At 28.5% G+C, this 24,053-nt stretch overlaps 1 protein-coding gene across 1 annotated transcript in view; it reads right to left on the reverse strand.

The window, feature by feature from the left end:
- LOC113559143 (mediator of RNA polymerase II transcription subunit 12-like) overlaps positions 1-24,053 on the reverse strand; it is a 79,035-nt gene that overhangs the window by 24,539 nt on the left and 30,443 nt on the right. Inside the window, 9 exon segments of the mRNA XM_026964759.1 lie at positions 1,863-2,148; positions 2,873-3,212; positions 3,703-4,838; positions 7,796-7,967; positions 13,425-13,757; positions 15,799-15,880; positions 16,048-16,186; positions 17,789-18,004; positions 19,270-20,177. Coding sequence (XP_026820560.1) covers positions 1,863-2,148; positions 2,873-3,212; positions 3,703-4,838; positions 7,796-7,967; positions 13,425-13,757; positions 15,799-15,880; positions 16,048-16,186; positions 17,789-18,004; positions 19,270-20,177 — 3,612 coding nt within the window.

Below are 24,053 nucleotides of genomic sequence, written 5' to 3' on the forward strand. Positions count from 1 at the left end.
TATTCTATTATATCTTTATATTTATAATTAATAAAATTTTTTACCTCTATATGTAACTTCAAGTTTTCTATATCTTTTTTAAATTTAGAATATATACGCACTTAAGAATATATTTTGATATTATTTGGTGCATATTTTTATTATTTTATTTTAAGTCCGGTTCAAGTCTCCAGTCATTCATTAGTTATTGTTTATAAAATATTATTTATGAACACAAAAAAAAAATTACAATTTCAAAGTATAGTTTTTAAACTCTAATGTATGAAATTAAATATTTGATTAAAATAAAATGTTTTAGAGCTCGAAGAACAAGTTATATACTTTTAAATCGATTCCTTAATTAATAAAATTAATACTTTAAGAATATAATTTTTCAATAATTTTCTACATTTAATGAAACTTATACTTTTAATCATTTTCAAAATTATATAATTATATAATCGCCATAATTTTACAAAAGTTATATACCAATTATTTTATTTTTTTACATAATATATTATGTACATTTTTGTTTTGGCCGAAAAGGGAAGGGTATGTGTAAGATTAAATTACCTATATAATCTACATCTAAAATAATATGTTGGTTGGATATTTAGATAATTATATTAAAATAATTTTCAAGTCGAGTGATGTAGTAATATTAATTTATAACTTTATAAGTCATTAGATAGTCCATAAAGTCAAGTAAAACTTGTTTTCCTACTACAGTACTAGCAATGCGTGGAGACTCAATACTTGCATACATTGGACGGCCAATAGAGTTTGTGTTAAAATTGACCAAACTATCATTAGTAGTTGTTTTTCTATCTTAGTATTGACGTGTTACGGGCCGAGTACGATAACAAGTACAATTAATGTTGGACTATCTTTGGTTCTATATAGGCAAATTATACGGAATGTGATTTTCTCAGAACGTTTTTCATAAATTTAGTTTGGTCTCCTTATTTTTATTCTTTGTGGTAAAAAAAAAACCTAGTTTTTTAACCTTAGTCCAATTATTACGTTATTCATTGTCTTTCGGTTTATTATAACTAGATAGATAACTTGCCAAGGATGCTCACTTTCATTTTTTCCTTCTATAATAAATTTATTCATGTTCTAATTTTTAAATTTATTAAATATACAGAAAATCGATATTTTCAAATTCTTGAGATTACTTTGTACTACTTGTCTACTTAACGGTTCTGTGGCAACACAAATTTTTATTTTTTAAATAAAAATCCATTATTTATTCAATAACTTTTATTACAATTTTGAAGTATGTATAATTCAAAATCAAAATAGAAGTTTTGAGTTATTAAAATATTTACACAAAGAATAATAGTATTTTAAAAATATAAAATAGATATTAGATCAATGTTAAAAGTTTATAGATTAATATTAATTACTAAATTATTCAAATACCTTAGCCTCATATTTTTCAATTATAATTGACCCATATTATCCTTAGTTCACAAAGTTGAATAACTCAAAAACTACTACTTAATCGAATTTTGATTTTAATTTTGACTTTTAAATAATTTATTGTAGGACTGGGATATTCTAATTTTAAAAATAACAACATTTTTCATCCCTGCAGAATATTTAATAAGCAGAACAAAACTCACAAAAATTAAAAAATAATGCTCTCTATAGGTAATTAATAAAATTAAAAATTCCAAATCAGATTTTGAATAACTATATTATTAAAGAAAAACGAATGTGAGCATGGTTAGTGAATTAATCTGTAATATAATTAAGATGAATTATTTTACTTTCATCTTTTAACAGATATAATTGGATATGGGGCATGTCACATGAGGAACATATAGACAATTAATATCATTCAAGTATTAGTGACAGTAATACGACACCAAACTTACTTAAACTTATCCATCATAGCTCGCATCATTCGCTCGCGACGCTTAGCGTTCGCAGCCGCTGGCCACTGTATGCCAGCTATCTCTAGGTCAGGTGGCGGCAAATCGGGCAGCCGCCGTCGGCCGTCCCGTCCGTTGCTACCCCGCAACGACGACGAGCGCATAGAGTCCGGTTCACTGAGCGTGTCCGACGGCGAAGCAGTCAAATCTCTGAGCCCAAGTGCACCGGCACTAATCAGCAAGGTGTTCCTGGGCGTGCCGACTGGCGTGTTTTGTTGTGGTGGTGTGGCTGCAGAAACACATGTAAAAATTATATAAATTAATAAATTAACAAAACATAAATAATATTATATTCATTACCTAGTTATATTATTATAAAGCGTTTAAAGTATTATAATTACATTTGGAATCTATTTTCTATGATAAATTGTAAAATTATGTTAAATTATCAACTGAGTAAATTAAGCGCTTCAATAATGCTATTAAATGTTTGCTTGTACATAATTAAGCAAATTTATTTTTAAGTTTTCATTCCACAAATTTTCCTTTTCATTTTTCGGTTGGTTTATCGTTTACTTTATGTTTTCATTATCTTATGAAACTTTGTTTTTCATCTTATAAATTATGTAAAAACAAAGATGTGTCTTAAGAACTTACTCGTTTATTAAAGTTTAAGTTAAGTGGATTATAAGTGTAGATTGTTATTACAAATTTTGTTCAAAAGTTTTAATGTTTTAAAATAATAATATTATCATACGGCCTTACTTTAAGAATACATTATTTTGTATACTTTAATAGAATTTTATATTATAAGAATATTTGTAAGTGACTTTAATTTAATTTTTATATTTTTAAATAATTGAATGCGGTCAATTCAGTATACACATAATACACATTAATCATCATTGGATAATAATATTATGTAATTATAAATATATTTGTATTGGGAGGAGAGGCAGTGTAAGAATTGTTTAACGTTGTCGTTAACAACTCGAACGATCGGTACTACTTACGATGCAAAGTCGATGTCTGTGACGCAGTTTGTTGCTGAGTGGCTGACTGATATTTAAGACCAGCTGACCCAGTCAAAGGTTTAACACCGATCTGTTGCTGTTGATCCACTGTAGCTGAAGATGAATTAAGTAATACCGTTACTCTGGCCGTACTTGTACCACTAGTTGGCGCTGAAATACTGTTCGGTTGCTGTTGTTGTTGTTGCTGCTGCTGCTGCTGCTGCTGCTGCTGATTTTGTGACTGTTGTTGTTGTTGGGGTTGCTGCTGTTGCTGATAGTTATTACCATTAATATAGTGCTGTTGCTGTTGTAATGCAATATTCGTCGGATTGTCGCAACGCTGTAACACAACAAATGATAATCAATTTTATTGATCAATATTGATAAAATAAATGTATATGTAAACATGATAACTTAGTCACGTGTACTAAGTAGTTTGCTATTTTAATTAAGGATGATTATTATATTAACTTTTTAGCATATTCCATTGTTTATAACGACATTGTTAAAAGCATATATTTTTGGAAAATTATGTAAATTCAAGTTACTGAATGGTAAAATATAGATTTTATCTATCTGGTACTATAACAAATGAAGAAAAACATTCTTATATTTTAATATTAATAATAATAATTCAAATAACATACCAATGGACTGATACCAATTTATTTATAAACGATATTATTTTAACAATAAATTTGACTCTGTAGTTGAGTTTTTAAATCCGATATGATGATTAGAATATATATTATTTTTTAAGACATAATTATGTAAAATAGAGGTTTATAAGACTATCATAGGATCCATGCACATTGGCTATAATTACTTACTTGGCCCTGTGGTTGCTGCAATGGTCTAAACGCAGTGGAACTAAATTCCGCCGACGTCGTATCGTATTTTATACCCCCCGAAGTAATCGGTACTCCACCAAGTGTTGAAGCAGATGGATTTTGTACAAAGCTGTTGTCCACCCTTTGTTGTTGTTGTTCAATGACATATTGATTTGGATTATCATTGACAGTCGTCGGTAACTGTTGTTGATCTTGATTCGAAAACCTTTGATATTGCTGTAACTGACTTGACTGATATTGCTGATTCTGTTGCTGTTGATATTGGTTTTGAGATTGTTGTAGCTGATTGTACGGCTGCTGTTGGTGCGTCTGTTGCTGTTGTTGCAGTTGATTGTACGAGAGTTGTTGCTGTTGCTGCTGCTGCTGCTGCTGATTCTGTTGCTGATATGTGCCGTATTCCGGTTGATAAGGCTGATACAAGACTTCTTGCTGTTGTTGATATGTCTGTTGTTGGCAGTTAAACAAAGCACCACCGCCACCACCACCGTCTCCTCGTTTGTTAAAGAACAATTGTTGTTGTAGCGCGGCCGCGTTTCCGGTGACACTCGGCGACGATGAATAATTCGTTTCGGACAGTAAACTATTTTCAGTGGCCATGCCGGTAGCCGAGTATTGTTGCTGTCGCAGCTGCGAAGCAGGTGCGATGGTTTGTTGCTGTTGCTGAGCCTGTCTCGTGACGATGCTCGTCGGCCCACTTCCAACGCCACCGCTTCCATATAACGAACCATTGTTCGCTGACCCGTAAGCATTTTTGGTGGTTTGCTGCTGCAGTTGAGCGACGGCTGTATCGTTATACTGCTGCTGCTGTACCGATTGTTGCTGCTGAAGAGGCGGTGACGTGCCAGTACAATACAGCTGATACTGTTGGTCACGTAAGTTTTGACTGATGATAGATTGAGTGCGACGCAATTGCGTCGTAGTACCAGAAGATGTCGCAAACCCATGCTGTTGATACTGATTCTGCTGCTGCTGTTGTTGCTGTTGCGTTTGTTGATACTGTTGTTTTTGGGCGTTTTCACCAGACAGCGAATCGTATTTGTTGTAATTTTCGACGAATTTTTCGCTACTGTTAAACAACTGAGTCGTCGTTGTCGGTCCACTACCGTTCATGTTGGCTATAAAAAAAAATTATAATTTAGTATAAAGGAATAAAATATACAAACTATTCGTAATTTGTGATTTTTAATAAAAGTTGAAATTCGAAGATACATTGTGCGTTATTAGCTGTTTAATCCAACTTTAATCGGAAAGCGAACGAACAAAAAATACTGCACTAATCGGTTATCTCGATTCTAGTGTAAAACAATTCCACCGAGATGGGAAATTCGCCAATGGTTGATAAAACCCATGATATTTATTTTCTAACGAAGTTCAAAATACTCTTTAAACTATAGTTACTATTATAGTACTGTTTTCTCCAAAAATAATCTCTGTAACTTTTGTTAATTAGGATCGAGTAATTTTTAAGTCTATATATGTTATACACATAAAGGTTAAGTTAGGCCTTTTATTATATATTTTAATAACAAACAAAAAATTAATATTATTTAAAAAAAAATCTTATAGTAACGTATGTTGATTTAGTTAGTTGGTCTACACCAATTTTATATTCTGAGTGTAGCAGTGAATGTTAATACATTGTAATCAATGATCTGTATTTTTATTTTTGTATGTGTTCACGGAACTTTTTCTAGTAGAAAAATATGCTCTAATTATTAAATTCCATGAATGTTTCTTAAAGAAAATTATGTAATCTAGTTAATACTCGTACTTTTAGGCCGTTAATCAAAGTTGAAAAGTCTCTGTACTCTTTTAAATAATTAGGAAAATATAAAACGACTGTTCGATAAAATTTTAATATTATTGTTAAATAACTATTCGGTATCCTTGGTTAGTTAGACGATATTTTCTCATCATCGATTTTCATCGTAGATAATAATTTACTATAATGTACAATAAATTGTATTATTATTAATTTTTATTCAAAAATAGTAATAATAAAATGTTAATTATTAGCGATTGTTTGATTTAAGAGGACACTGAATCCACATATATTTCTCTGTGTTACTAACATAAAATATAGAATATTTGCGTTCAGCAGAATCCATTTTATGCTGTTAGCTTTAATATTAGAGTCAATTGACCTATTATAAAACATTATTATTAAATTATAAACAGAAAATGAAAATATTAAATGTTAATAGAAAATTACTTCACATCTATAAGACCATACGTATAGGTTAATATTTAAAATTAAAATATTAATGAAAACCTATATGATGTTCTAAATAATATTTTTACCTTTAAGGATGAATAGTAAATACATTTTCTGTACTATTAAAACAAACGGCAAAAATTCATATGAACTCAAATTACCTATGGTCTACGTTAGTACAATAATAAAACTAAAATAGCACATGCGGGTACAACGTCCTTTTAGTACGTATAATCTTATAGATGTAAAGTAATTATCTATAAAAATTTAATATTTTCATTTTCTGTTTGCAATTTAATGATTCGAATTTGGTTTACAATTTTTTTTAAATGACTTAGTTTGAATAAGAATTTTTTAATATTTCTCAAATTTACCTGCGTCAAGGTAAGCCATATAAGTATCAAGGTTAAGTTAGGATTTTAATTTTTAAATATTCAGTACGGCGTAATGTATATGCAATATCGGTACATTGGTGCGTCGAAGAGCAACGTATCTATATATTTATTTTGTATTACTCTTCGTTTATATTATATTTTTAACATAATGTTTTTCATATATAACACATTAATTAAAACTACTGATTTGACAAGAATGTCAAGTGGAGTTAAACATGGGGCTGGTAGGTCATTCAATGCTCGTGTCGCACCCAATCCACTTGACTAAATATTCATGAGTTTATTGTATAGAAATATCTGACCTATATAAAGTTCTTTATTATATAGTAGCACTATTTAATTGGAAGAAATATAATCATTCAATGGTGTATTGTGTTTTAATTTATTAAAATATTTTATTTGTCATTGCATTTCTTTGCTAAATTATATAGCATAAAATTACTTAAATTACTTTTCACATGATAGGAAGCAATTTAGCCTAAAAAAAAGTATAAAATTACATTTCAGACTTTAGCTAGCAATTATCCTACTTATTAAAATATTCAATCTGTAAAAAAAATTTGAAATATAAGTCGCTATTAAATGATATTACATCAAATTATTTTAATTGAAACTATCAATTAATAATTAGTTAATACGATTTAAATAATGGCCCAAAATTTTGGTATAACTCAAATATATAAAGTGTTTAGAAAGCTAACTCTACCTAGATCAATTGTTAATAATAATAAATAAATTAAATTTATAAAAATTCACATTCTCGATTCTACGATAGTAGAAAATATTTAAAATTACACCAGATAAACTTTATACTAATTTAAATATCTAACCTATTAATATAATCACATCAGAGTTTGAAACCGTTTTAAAATATTAAAAAAATTGTTAAATACTTTTTACAAAAATTAAAAGTACTATTAAAGTATAAAATGTTTGTTAATGATATTCAAAGTATATAAATAATATTAATAATAAAATAATAAAATAATAATAAAAAAAAAAGTATAATCAGAGCACAATCAAATTGATATTGTGCAATAATATAAATCATAAAATTAGAATATTAACTTATTATTTTTAAATTTAAATTATATAAGCTTGTATTGAGAATTAAAATTAAAAATATTTATATCAATTTAATTTCCACCACACAAAATATTACCCGATCGATTTTGAAACATTTATTATGAACCCTGCCCATGATACATTAATATTAAAATTTTACCTAATAGCTAAATAATCATCATACAAAAGTATTTTTTTAAACTAAAATGCAGCCTAATTTGCTCTAAAGTATTAATGAAAATCGATAATAATTATTTAACAAAAACGCATAATCAACACAAAATGGCGTATTTCAATTCATCACGAGTGTCAACGTAACCGACGGATGTACTCATTAATCGCGCATATTATTTTTGTTTAAAAATACCAGTAATGAATATTAAACGTTTGCTATTACCAATGGATCGGCTAAAGTCGGCCAACATTCCGCTAATTGTGCCACTGCTATCGTTGTCTGATACCACTGCCGACGTCGTCGCAGCTGGTTGCATTGCATAATTGTGTCGCTGTGTCTGTTGCTGATGTTGCTGCTGCTCCAACAACTCTTCCTCGTCGTCCTCGTCGTCATACTGTCGAAAATAGACGAAAGTGAAAAAAAAATACAAAAGCGCATTTGATCGGAAACAAAGTATAAAATATATCAAAACCACCTACGAATCGTTTAAATACCACACATGAAAAAATATCTACTTAACATCTACGTATTTTGGTTTTCCACTGTCTAAATAACATTAAAATTAAATACCATATCTTACTACGGCGCATAATTATATGATATATAATATTGTTCATGATTGCAAGCAGGCTTGTCAACGATAAAAATAATATAATATATCATAGTAATATTATACATAGTTAACGAAATCTGTTTCGTTGAAATACCTAATCGTGAATAATCGCATTTTTATTATATCATAGTTTGCATTAAAAGCTTCCGTTATATTATATTATTATTAGTATAAAACACCATCATACGAGCGCGCGCGTGCCCTTGGTGTTGTCTGTAATTATTAGTAATTACACACATAAAAATTAAATACAACACCTACCTAGGTATAATTTATATATATATAATATAGGATGATAAAATATTAATAAAGAATATAATATGTCAAAATAATTAATAATTATATACTGGTGAAGCGGGGGATCAAGAACAGTGTGCTATTTATAGGTATATACGTTCGCTATAACTATGTTCGTTTCCAAACACAATTTACGCTCTATACAAAAACAATAGTATAAATTACAATACATAAATATAAAGGTAGGTAATATTGTCGACTCGATCATAATAATAATATCTTTCATACCAGTGCTAAGTTCTAGTCTTTACTAATATGTAGAGATAGGATGTTGATGACTTTTGCATTTTTAGCCATTAATGCATTCTTTTAACGTTATTTTTGTGATTTTTGTACACGTTCCAGATCATATTTTTAAACTTTATATTTTAAAGAAAACATTTAAATTTTTAAAAAAATTTGTATTATTATTAATGAAGATATTTCTTGTTATTAGATTAACCTTGTTAAATTGCTTGTATAGATACAGTAAGTACACACTATACATGATTTTATAGACATACGTTTATTGAATATTATATTTATTTAAGCGTATCGTAAAAATCTTTCAGGTCATCTTTTATTTAAATAATAAATACATATAATTTTGAATAAAATTTAGATAATCATCAATACCCTATATCTACCAATATATAATATAAATTATGTATACACGCATAACGCTACATGGCGTATAAAAGTCTACGTGTCCATGTACAGCAACGATGCAACTATATATAAGAGACGTGGGTGGTATAAAATAAATAGCTTTAGCGACCACGAACCTTGAATGGGTTACTTTTTTTCTTAGAAAATGTTGAAATACTGCATGCATACACACGGTGATGATAATTTATCGTTTTTTTAAATTTTGACGCCCAACGTCCAACCTTCTATATAGTTACGCTCGCAGTGAACAGTTACACTAATATATTATCTCTACGTATGTAACATAGAATTAACAGAACATCATGTATGTACCTACGTAATATATGTATAATATATTATGTTAGACTTTCTAAATTGATCGCCTTATCAATAATACGTAAACATGTTATTGGCGTTGTTGGCGAGCTACGATGATTACAACATAATAGTATATTATGTGTTATATACTAGGTATGTAAACAATAATATAATATGCCAAGTACTCGGTAAACTTCCTACTTACTATATATTATATATATGCGTATATAAGGCATACTAATATATGAGTACTATTATACGCCATAATATAACATCATCATATAAATTTAATATCATGTAAACAATACCATATCACTTTAAGTAATAAGTAATGACTTATATAATAATACTGCAGTATAAACATCACCCTTGCACAAACGATATAATATAAATTATTCACCTACCTACTACATGTTCACAGCAACTATATAAATTATAATAAACAAGAATAATATAATATCTAATTAATATCTACAGTATTTAGAACACAAGTCCTGTATAATCTATTAACTATTTTTATATGGTTAAAGGCGTTAATGTGCCTATATATAAACATTAAACGTGTTCGCGGACTTAGTGGCGGCTCAAAATATCAAGAGGTTTAGGAAGAAATTATTAAATTCCATTTATATACCTTATGCTAATTACAGATAACTGTTGTTTACACCAGTTGTAATGAAAAATCAAATCCTTTTTGTTTTATTCACTCGCTGTATAAATAATAATATTATATTTTTATTTATCAATTGAATTTTAAAGTATATCACACAATTATAAACGCAAATAGGTAAACCGCCGCACCCGTAGATTCCATGTAAGCGCTCCCATTTTTCCAAAGTAATTTATTATACAAATCACTTGTCAATAAAAATATAAAATGATTTGGAGTTTGAATTTTTATTTGAATAAAATGTGTCATATTTATATTAATTCACTCGAAAATATTATGTATTATTATTTAAAAACGGAAGCACTTTTAGTATTCTAGTTTCTGCTTTTTAGTGATAAAATATGTTTGTGCTATTTATTGTTATATAACTACAGTTCTAATTTCTTTATAACATACTATATAATATGTACAATTATGATGAAAAAATAACTGATTTATAAAATAAATGTAAAATATGAAAAATGGAAAGCTCACTAAAATTTCTATAATTCTCATAGCACTGAAAGAGATATTTTTAACTAGGTAGAAGGGTAATTAATCTGAACAAAAAAATCAAAAACTTAATCTTAGTTAAATTATTATAACTGTTAACATATTTGTATTGATTACTAATAGCAATATTTATCTATAATAATAATTTAATTTAATTAATTTTTAATTAAATTAGCGACATACGAGTATATGGGAGGAGGTAGCATATCACGTGTTCGTGTAACATAAATTATTTAAATTTAATGTAGCACCAATGATATACAAAGGATATACCTCAACCACGAAATAACCGCCACTAATGCGCGAACTCGTTTATCAGGTAAATAATAATAATAAAACTGTTATTAGGTACATTATAATATTACAATAATAATAGTTTTACGCTCAAGCAATACTACTCTATAATAGATACCTATCTTTGGCGCAAATAGGGAGTTCAATCAAATCTTGAGCACTAACTTTAAATTGAATTTAAATCAATTACTTTTTAGTTAAAGATATTTTTCTACACATTGAATAATTAGTGAACATCACTGATCCATTTATAGAGGATAAATAATAATAAAAATATAAAAATAATAAATGCAACTGAAATACAATTCAATTATATCTTCTTTCCCCTAATCACCGAAAAAAGTATGACCCTATTTGCGCCTGTGCTACATATTATATAGGTATTAAATATTATGGGACGTATATTTACGGCACTATATTATAAAATAATCTGTGCACCAATAACAGCATTCAACTATATAATATTATACTATTTATAAAAATAATTTTAGTATAGTCTAACAGTGGCCATCATCATCCCCGTCGTCGTCGTATATAAGTTTAATATTGCCACTACGTCTTATACAAAACTCCATCCAGTGCCTTTGTAAAGGAGAAGAGGTAAAGTGGGCAATTAATACGTATAGCAAACACAATTTTAAGAGCTACAATTTTTTTTTTAAAATGAATCCAACTAAAAGTTTTGTAGTTACCCGTTTACTAATTACTGATAAATATGCATAATTATATAATATATTATATGCACTTTTGGCGTTTGAAATTATAGTGTGTATTTTTTATATTTTGATCAAATACGAACGACCATATAAGACGTTAAAACGTGGAACGTTCAATCGAAAACAACTTAATGAGAATTGCTGCATCATCTCAAATACAACCAAACAGAAAAATTAGATAAGGAAAAATAGTATCAAATATCCCACTAAAATAAATGAATAATTTGTAATTTGAATTTAAAACTATATGTTGTAATAATAATAAATGAATACAAATTATTTATGATTATTTAATGATAGTAAAAACTGAATTTACATATTACTAATACTTGAAAAAATTGAAGACACCTGACCTAGGTTATTATTTTAGTACACTCTGGTCAATAAATAAATATTATAACTGACCCAATATAAGAGTAGCCTAGTCCGATTGAATGAAAAACACAATTTAGTTCACCATTTAAATATGTTTCTTTTAAAACAAGTGGAAATTGAATACAATTAAATAGGATATACCATTTTAAGGGGTATATAAACGATGAAAAAATATTTATTTTTGTTTTCATGAAGGATAAATATGGGTATAATAAAGCATAGCGTTTTAAGATCTGCCCCTGGGTCATATATATTATTACACGACACAGCGGACTTTACTACTCGGTAGTGGTACGGACCACAAACACTATATATAATGTACAATATACATTATACATATTATACTACTTCAGGCTTTATTGTAAAGTTCAGTAGGTCACTAATAAATGTATGGTAAGAAATTTAAATGTACAGTTAACTTAACCAATATATTTACAGTATTTACACTTGATAAAAATATAAAATAAGAAATTACTTTACTATACTAGTATATATAATACTAATAAAGTAATAACCAATCTGTTAAAATAATTAATTTTTATAAATGATAAATAACGGTAAAACCTTGATTATGTTTCCAACTACTCAAATTACACGAAAATTTCTAAACTTGATATAACTATTTGGAGTTGTCTGATTACCATATTCAATATATTTTTTTCAAACATAAAATTTGAGTTATGAAAATAAAATGTAAATTTAATCAAATTAAATTTCATTTAAATATGAAAACATTTAATTAATTGTATTTAAGGATTTAAATTAAAGTATCTGTCCATTTGTTTCACCCACTCGTAAAAGGATACTTTTATATTATATTAATGCTTTGCATGGAAAAAATTGATTTTTTCATAAAAGCGGAGTTGTTTAGTTGTTGTAGCAAGCCTTTCATTTGTAGTAGGTAAAAACATGTATTAAATATACAATATACCTACGGTTCGCTATGTAAAGAATAAATATCTAATCGTCTCCTACTCTCCTGTACGACTTTATTAAGCCTAACCCAAATTAAAATAATGAACGATACATAATTGCATTAGCGTCGTATATCTACAGGGTTACTTAACCACAGGTATAACTTACCCATTTTATCTAAAACCTATGCTTATAACTTTAAAATGAAAATAGAGTACCTAAATAATTTACAATAGTGCGTAGATGCTTTATAAAATTTCACTCTAAGTTGTAAATGGCTTATTTTTTTTTAGCTTAAAATAGAGTATACATTTTTGGGTATAGGATTATTAACAAAGGTTGCATTGCAACCCCTCTCGAGTTACTATAACGTAAATTCTATTTGTGCGGTTGAAAGAAACCCTTACAATAAAGCCCGACACTACTTAAAGATGTACTTTTATTGGCGCCACTATCACCACCATTGTCGTCTACTCAACTAACACACTAAAAATAATAGCGACGACGACGACGATCGTTATGATATACCCTTACGCGAAAATTCGTCCGATTACGGTTCGCGGTTTGAACGTTTCCAAACGTATTATTGACGTTGTTCACGCCCGCCTGCCGATTTTGCTGAGAAGACGACAGCGCGCGGCCCAGCATACTGTTATACTGTTGTTGTTGTTGCTGCTGGGTCTTGTGCTGCAATTGCTTAAGTTGCCGTTGTAAGTGTTGTTGCTGCTGGTGCCGACTGGTTTGCTTCTGTAGCCGTTGCTGTTCAGTTTTGCCTGTCTTCGAATCGGAATGTCCACCCGCCACAACCGCACGAATCGGCTGATTCAACAGTTTGCATATTCGATCGTATTCGGGAGTTTTTTCCAACTATATTCAAGAGCGAAATTGTCGTAGGTACAACAACAACAACAACAACAACAACAACAATAAAATATGAATACACGTGCAGTGCACAGCCCGCAATTGATGATATTGTATAAGTAGTTAGATATCATCAGTGATATGTTGCCCCAAAAATAAAATCTTGAGTGCACTACCCTTTTTTACAATACTAGTGACAATATAGTTATACAACAAAGACATTATGATTAAGTCAAAAAAAAAATTTCGCTTCAGTCGAAATCTCTGTACCTATTGGCTATTATTCTCTATTTTTCTATAACCATATTCTTTCGCAAAGTTCATACGGACGTATAACATTACACGCAACTTTTACAAGACGAAATTTAATTACCTGACATTTAAATACGTTTTTTAATATTTTTACATATTTTTATATTTTACGATAAGATAAACGTAATATTTTAATGTTATATACTTATGTCTAATACACAAACACACATATTTATAGTCTCATAGGAAAGAATATTTAATTACAATGTTTACATACTTTAAATAATACAAGTGAATAACGAATTAAAAATAATATGTTTTTCAAATATATCGAGTATTTTTATCGGTGTTTTGGTTCTTGATTTTAAAAATATTTCGCAATAATCAGCAGATATCTACAATATCAAGTACTAGCTAGGTATCTGGGAATGTTGAAAATCGCGAATAACTAGAGACTATAATTTTGCCTACGACAATGAAATTTCAATTGTGTTTTGTTTATTACATACACAAACATAATATTTGTTTATTTTGTTTGTACAGTACACAAAAAGTGTGTTATATATTTTATTATTATAATAAGAAGGTTACAGGTTAGTATAGTATAAGTCGCGCATGTGTTTATTTGTTTTTGTGAACTTTCTATTTGTTTTATATAAATTTAAAACAAATAGAAAACCAACGCACTTCGTTATCTGAACAATTTTGCCACCGTTGTGAATTATTTTAGGGATTTTCGTCCTGCAGAAGTGGTAAATAGTTTTAACATCCCATGAAATAATCTTTTAAGACAGCCTTAGAACCCTTCCGACTTTCCTTATTCTATCTCTGTGTTTGGTAAATATTAAATAAACTAGGTAGGTATATATAATATAGCTCATGAGTATTTAAGATTTATTTAATCGAAAACAAAATATACAACAATGAAATTAATAATCTAACCAAACTAAAACTGTTTATTTATCTTTTAAACTCTAATTACCTAACATTAAATAGGAGTAAATTTAGATGTATAATAGTAGTTAGGCATATTAAGATCAATATAATATTATTATTAAATACGTCAAATAAAACCTAACGTACATAAGAATTAGTAACATTATTTTTAATTTTAACTAAAATTCTAAATTTTGATAATACAAAACAATTGAATTTTTTAAAACATATTGATTAATGATAAACTTATTTGGTTGTAACAAATATTCGCGCCGATTATTGATTGAAATAAATAATAAATAATAAATATAAATCGTTAATATCTAAAATTATAAACCATCAAAAGTAGACATTAACGAGTTTAAATGTTTATATTAAGTTAAGAAGATAATTTTATTTTAACTTTTTAACTTAACTAGTTACATTTAGATTTCAGTTAATGTAATTATTAACGTAATTATTTTTAACCAAAGTGAATTCACTGAATTCAATTTTAATTTATTTTGTTTTCAATTTTATTTTATTTTATTTTATTACAATTCGATTTGGTTTTTATGTCCAAAAATATTTTGCGTTATGTTTGGAGTGAACGGTTCTTTTTTTTTTTTGTGACAAAAAATGCAATGAAACACTTAACAAAAATATTGAATAAATGCCATATACTTTACTAAATTGATAAAAAAAAGTGTTATAAACAAAATAAATTCTCTATTAACTTTTAACCTAACCTACTTATTAGTATTGCCCTAAAATCCGAACTCAAATTCATTATTGCTTATATATTAATAATAATAAATATATTAATTAAAATTAAATATGAGAAAATTTTATGATAATTATTTAGGCAATAGGTACTCACGTCATCTTGGAATACGCAATTTTCCGCCGTAGTTTCGTACGCGGACGATATGTTATTGTGATCACCGTCAACCGACGCAAATCTAAAATGCAAACAACATTTGAATAACCACAATAACTTTAAGTGTTATCATGCGTGTCTTCGTAACATTTTACACAACCCTCATCGTAACCGGTGTATAACTGGGCACATTGTAGAAACTCTAAGACGCTAATAATCAGCTGCATAATATTGTCATGTATTATATACCTGCTGCTGTTACTGCTACTGCTACTACTGCTGTTACTGCCGTTGTAGTACGAAGGGGAGTTTTGGGCATAAGCAACAACTACTGGCTGAACAACGGTTTCCCCACTGCCAGCCCGGAATTTATTATTTTGTAAGACACCTAAAATGTTATAGTAAAGTAAATAACATACATAAATTCTGAATGGAATTTATAATAATTGTACAAACATTTAGTGATAATCAATTCCTTGGAACACGTAACAAATTCCTATAAATTATATGGAAATTGTTGGAATAAATTATATAATTTACACGTCATATCGATTTGGACATGTTTATTATTTATCTTTATACTGGGGAAATAATTTTGAAATATATTATTAGTCAAATATAAAGTTTTAGCTATTAATTTACTGTACTCTTTATTAAATTGGTTTTTTTATTTTCTATCCAAAATACAGTATATACTAGAAATTAATTTATTTCTTATCATATGTATTTGACGATACCTCTAAAATACATCAAAGATTTCATTTATGTGTAATGTTGTTTTTGTTATTTTATTTTTTATTTGCATATAATTGAGTATTTAAATTTTAGATAAGATGTTGACGCAAAATGTTTACTAACGACTTAAAATTATGTAACTAAATTTGTAATCAGGTGGATTATGCTAAATCATAAAGTAACTTAAATCATGTTATGACAAGGTTTGACATAAACGGTTTATGTATAAACACAACTAAACGTCTACAAAATATCTCTCTCACGTCGAAGAGGCAGCTACGCGATTAATAAAGCGTCGTTGATCATGGTTTCTTCCGGTGTCTGGAGATCAAATTATTTATATTTTATATTATACATAGACAAAAATGTATAAAAAAAAACTATACAATTTTTATGATTTATTATATACCTAAATTAGATTAATTACCAACAAAATATGATCTTTTTATGATTCAATATAGTTGCTTAATGTTGATTGTTAATTATATATACTATAAATTGATAATAATAATCACATTGTCTATCTCAATTTGTTACCTTAAACTAAATTATATGTACTCATATTTAACATTATTATTTAGTATAAATAAAAATAATAATAATAATAATATATTTATTTTATAAAATTTATAAAAAAAGATGACATTGGGAATAAAAAATTAATAAAGTTAAAATGTATCTTAACCAAAATATTTATACAAATATTGGTAATATGTATATTACCAATTATATTGGATATATATTTTAAATTACACCAATAAGTATTAGTATATTAGTAAAAATACTAATAGATACGTAAACACAATTTTTCTGATATGTGAAATATTTAAAGAAATTGTACCCAATTACATATTTTATTAAAATAACCTTAACACAATTTTATCCTAACCAACAAATAAAATTATTAAATTCCCGATGTTATTAGTTTTTGTACTTATTGATTTTTCTGAAATGAGGTTTCGAGAGATACCATTATTCGTTACATATCCAAATTCAAATTGTACCGTTTACAAATAAAAAAAATAAAAACTAAATATTTATATCCAATAAATAAGTATTTAGAATTAGTGTAAGCACACTTATATGATAAAGTATAGACTTTTTAAAGTACTAATTATTTATAATTATCTAGCGAAGGTACATTAATTTAATATGTATTAATATATTTTCATTAATATTATTATATTGTTATAAAATAATGATACATGTGTATTATAAAATACAAATACACATGTTGTAACTATAATAGTCATACCGGATTGTATTGTAGACGACTGATTGAGTTTTTTCGATCGGGTTTGCTCGGAAAAAACGGACGTTGCTGAAGATTCTTCGTTTGACAACTTAGATTTTTGATGCGATTCCGAGCTACCCGAATTCGCAGCAGCGTATTTCATCATAAACCGCTCGTTATCGACAATCTGATGATGCAAATTAATCGCCGCTGAACTACTGTTCAATCCAGAAATAGCTAAAAAAAAAAAAAAGAGGATGCAAAACGATCAAAATTAATTTCATTATTGGACTAGAAAGATACTATTACTAAGCATTAAACAGTTTCATACTTTTACATTTAAAATTATTTATATTTTAGATTAAACATTGTCAAGGTTGTTAACGATACATTACTTTTATGTTAAGTTTTATGATTTGATACTTTAATCATAACGTAATTCCAAATTTTCCAATTTAATTAAGTTTAAAATGTAAATTACTTTTTTTCAATTCTATTACATCATAGGTAGTTATAACTTTTCTATTTTTTTCTTTACACTATCAAAAACTCAAACTATTTATAGTTTCAACATCAGCAATGCGGCAACATAGTTACGTCAGCTATGTGCTGTAATTTATAAAATAAAAAATTTAATTTAGTTTAAAAACGTCAAATTTAAAGAACTTTAAATATCAACATTAATAATATATCCATAAGTTTAGTAGATAAAATATCTGGTCATCGTTGTATTGGTGCGCTATATAAAAACGCGTCATAATAGTTTAATAAGTACTTCAATACATTTTCTAAATGATAGTTTTAAGAAATATCAACGAATAAATAATAATATAAATGTTAATAAAGCTATTTATCTAGCAATATTTATATATCTGAAATTTAATCGAATAAAACAAACTTGTCTTGTCATTATATAAGTATATATTAATTAATTGTATTTCATATTAATTTTAAAGTATAACTATTATAAGTTAGTAACTCTTTGTCTTTAACACAAGCTTTGCTTATAAATAGTGAATAAATCAATTGTTTATTATTTTAGATGTATTTTAATTTCCTATTTTATGCATTAATATGGTGTCCTATCAAAACAAATACATAATAATATATGAAATACATTTGATGATAAACAATTAAAAATAACAGCAAAGACTATTCGATTTAGTTCCTTCTTCCTCAGCAAAAATGTCTATGGACACACTTAGCATAAGTGGTAGAAGAGGGAGTATCCTTTTTTTTACTATTATTTTACTAAGGTTTTAGAGTTTTGCTACTGCAGATCACTATGATATTATACCATTTAATACATAGTATTTTTATAAGCAAGTCACGATATACATGATTATACACGATCTTCCAAATTGCAAGTGACAAAAATGGTAGGGAATTGAGATTATATTGGTTTTTACGTAATAGACACCAATTGTATTGCATGAAATTTAGAAGACCCTGTATAATAAAATAGATATACATCATCAATCATTCAAGTATAATAAACTGACCGGTCAACGTATTAGCCATCTGCCGCTTTCGGAGGCTTGTCACACCGTCCGCGCCCGTTGGACTGCTCAGCTCGTCCTCGTCCTCGGGTATGGTATAAACGTCCGAGGCGTTGGCGGTCGTCGCATTGCCTCCGTAGTACACTTGTTGCTCGCTGCAATACTGCTCTTCGCGCCGTTGCTGCTGCTGTTGTTGCTGCTGCTGCTGCTGCTGCTGTTGTTGTTGCTGCTGTTGCTGCATCCTGGCTGTATCGACATCGTCTAATAACACTTGACCATTCTCGTCCAACATAGGCATCGGGCGCAAGTTCATCAACTCGACACCTCCGCCGGCCAGACACTCGGCCAAGCTTACGTCGTCACTGGAATCCGACCCAGAACGCTCTCCTGGCTGCTGCTGTTGCTGTTGCTGTTGCTGCTGCTGTTGCTGTAGTAACTGTTGTTGTTGCTGCAACAACTGTTGCTGATGGTGGTATTGCTGTGAGTTTTCACTAGTGCCACTTCCATACGGCATGGACACCTCGTTTTCTGGCGACACGGGTGACAATTGTTCCTCAGGCGACAACTGATGGTAGTCGTCGAAACCACGTTGCTGGATATGCCGTCTGGCCGCTGCCGCCGCTGCCGAATTGTAACCGCTGTGCTGCTGATATGAACCGCTGGCGGATGGCTGGTACGCAGGAGTAGTGGCGTGTTGCTGCTGTTGTAAGTACGATGACCCACTATTGACATCTCTGTGCTGTTGCTGATAGACGTTACGGTCTTGGTACGACGGGTTTTGTTGCTGTTGCACGCCACTTTTGCCGTCAGTAACGTTATAGTACGTGGCTCCAGAGTCTTGACTACCAGATGACGCATAACCTCCGTTAGTGACGACTTCACTGCGAGACGACGACGTTATCGGCGTCGTTCTATATAACATACGACAATAATGGTTAAAACCTAAACGAAAAATAATTTTAGCTAAATATCAATAATTTATGCTTGATCAGTAAAATTAAAGAAAGTTAACTCAGACCTGCGGGGAGGCATTACAAATTATTTTTCTAATCACTATATGTATATTACATACTTTTACGGTTTAAAAATATAACCGTGCATGTAAGTGAATGTGATTTTAAATTCATTTAAATTCACCAAATACATTTTATAGACTTAGCTTAGAAAATCAAAAATTTAAAAGAACCATTAATGATAATTAAAATTGTTAACGTAAACAATACAAAACTTATGATAGAATATTAGAATAATTTGCATTCGTTGAGAGTTGAAGATCATTGGACGGATAGAGTAAAGCCATGCAGACATGTTACCAAATAAACTAAATAAAAATACTAAAAATTGTGAAATTCATTACATTATTTTTCCAACTAATTTATTGACAGTAAAAATTTAGTTACCATTGGCAAAAATGTAAAATGATTATTACATAATATTTATTATATATGTATATATATATACATACTATCCCCCATTGCAAAAAAAAAAAGGAAAAGAATTAGTAGGTATCCACTATAGCATAGCACCTATATAGTAAGTGTTGAGTGTACCTCGTCAATGAGTAAGTCGCTGTAATGAATGTGGTAAGTTTAATTCAATGATAAATCAAACTGATTCTGAATGAAGATAGTTTATCATCCTATATTACTAAATATATTTTATTACATATTAATCATAGAAACTTAAATTCACCCAAGAAAAAATAAAAATAAAAAATTTAAATACGGTGTTATCTTCTCTGTAGTTTAGTTTTAGTGTAATATATATAGTTCGTGCACAAATCCGTACATAACTTTGTAATCTAATTGGACCGGGATGGATATTGGATAATCCATTGATTACACTATTATATTATATAACCTAACACTGTTCAAACTACAATTTAAACTATTCTGATATTTCCAAAAACAATTTCTGAAACTTCCGTTAAAATCGACCGATTAGATTTTAAGCCTTTATTCTATAAACATTAAAACATAAATTTATTGGTTTTTGCTGTTCATTTAAGAAAAAAATAATAAATAAATATTATTTTTTTTTTTCAAAAAATTCCATAGCAACGCAAGTTAGTTTGGCTAGTCTATACAAATTGTATATTTTGAGCGTGATGGTGATTGAAGTGCGTTTTTATTTTTATTTATTTATTTTTGTGTTCATGATGACCGTCTTCGCTCAGTGTCGTATTTTCATAGTATACATAATACATCATTGAATTAAAATTTAACACATCCATAACAGTGCTTACAAGATGACGAGGTTCACTCAACTCCTACTGTATATAAAAACGATTAAATGTGCACAAAAAATCACATACATCATTGTAAAATCAATAAATTCACCACTCCACTGAAAATCTAAAATAGTTACATAGAAAAAAAAAGAAAAAGTATAGGCAAGTGAGTACCACACTGCTATACAGTAGAAATCGAGTGGGTCACTGTGATGGATGTGTTAAATTTGAATTCAATAATATATCATTATACAGAAAAAAAGATTCTGAGCGGAGACGGTTTATCAATCTTTATCACCAAGTATATTTCATGTAATGTTTTTTATATTGCAAATTATGTACAATAATTTATTTTAAGTTGTTATTAATACTACTCTAAAGTACAAACTAGATACTATTTGCTATCAGAACTATCCTGAATGCTGTAAATCGAAGCATTTTTTGACTACTGTATATAAACACACAAAAATAATATACAGTATACACATCGTTGAAAAATCTATACATATATTGCTCTGCTCAGAATCTAAAATCTTAGATAATCTTCGTTCAATTGCGCGCCTCCCACAATCATTTCGAACATTTATTATTATTATTGTTATTATTATAGAATAAATCATACTCGTTAACCCGAAATGGCCGAAACCCGACTATTTTTACTTTACAAATAACATGTGATAATATATAATTTTGTATGTATTAAAAATATAGCTTGATTTAGTGGTTACTAAGTGTTTTAATAATAATTTTTGGTATTGTAACTATGAAATACTTCTTGTTTTTGACACATTTTAACAATTAGCAGTTGTATCGTCTATCAATATACAATATGATTTTATGAAATTAAATAATATTCTAAGAAACGTCTTACAATCTATATAATTTTATACCTACATAGGTTACAAAATTATATGTTTTCTTAAACTATGTTTAACCTATATTAACCCGAAACAGTATACAATAATACAGTTTTATAAAGCCAAACGTATATTTTAAATTTTTTACTCCGTTTTTTGAACAAATAAATACATCCAACACCATAAACCCAGAGTAAAATACGATTCAGGTGCAAAGCTTTCATTATATCTGCATGCGCTTGACAATCGTAAAGAAATACCACTTGTATGTATACGCAGTTATACCCCTTAAGGTAATATGTAGGTAATCGAATAAAACACATAAAATATAGTTGTGGTTTTTTTTTTTTTTTTTTAGTATTGTTTATAGCTATATTGTATTACTTTAAGTGCTGTTTATTATTGATTAAACCGTCAGCAGGCGGTCCTATTGTAGCGCTTAATTTCGTTTTCTACGGAACGTTTAAATAAACAAACGCGCAAACAAATATTACTACCTATTCGGCAAAAAATTAGCAGCCACTCGAAGCTGTCGTAAAACAACAATTATAAGTGTTTTAGCCGTAATTCGTTTTCAAAACGCGGTGGCTGCGACAATGCAATTAGTTCTGTCGCACGACGCGCAGTCGCCATTTCTCGAACACTGCCGATAGAAAAATATTACGTCTCGTTTGTGCATGACTACAGTGTGCGCGATCGTAAACATTAAAATAATATAGTATAATATTATTATAGTATACAAAATTCCAACAGTGAGTTAGAATGCACCACGGTATCCGTGGTTAAAAGTAAGCAATCTAGATACGAATAATAATATGTATATCGGATTAAGTGGGAAACCATTCTAAGATAACATTATTATAAAGGCGACTGACTGTTTTCCGAATACAATAATGATAGCTCCAGAAAAAATGCCCTATTTTCAAACATTTTTCCACGATAATAACTTATGACATAACAATAATATGAGTGTATTGCTATTCTGGAGACTTTATATTACCTACTTATAAATTATTGATATAAAGACTTTGGGATTGTATTTATATTATATTGTATATATGTATATATATTTAATCATACGTGTGTATTATTAATGTTATTACCAACATTTAAGCAGTTAATAAAAATTAACTGGCCAACAATCTTGGACATAATTGGTGTTATTCTGATTAATTATGTAAGGTTTTGATAGATATTGACGTACATTTCTCTAGTCCCACCCATTCCAAATTTTACCTAGGTAAAATTTATCATAATATGCCTTATTTTCACAAATTTATTGACACGATATATCTACTCGAGTATAAGAAATATTTTGGTACGATCCTTCCTTTTAATTAAAATTATAAATAATAGTAATAACTAATAAGTGTACAATGGACCTCTTCGTATTTTATATTTCATAACAATAATGGGAAAAACCTAGTGTTCTTACACTTTATATCACAATAAATTTAAATATTTCAAATAAAATGCATGTCTTATGGCTCCTATAAGGATAAAACACTTTAAACAACTTGCGTACAAGTCTTTAATTAAATTAAATGGTGATAGATATTTAAAATTAATTTTATTACTTAACTACGTGGCTACAAATAATCAATAATCTATTTTGTAAAATGAAATACAAATAAAACGAACCTACGTATATGATGTTTATAAGAACAGCTGCATAGTATACAGTACAATAATAATAGGAT

Source organism: Rhopalosiphum maidis, chromosome 3, assembly GCF_003676215.2.
Source record: "Rhopalosiphum maidis isolate BTI-1 chromosome 3, ASM367621v3, whole genome shotgun sequence".
Taxonomy (NCBI): domain Eukaryota; kingdom Metazoa; phylum Arthropoda; class Insecta; order Hemiptera; family Aphididae; genus Rhopalosiphum; species Rhopalosiphum maidis.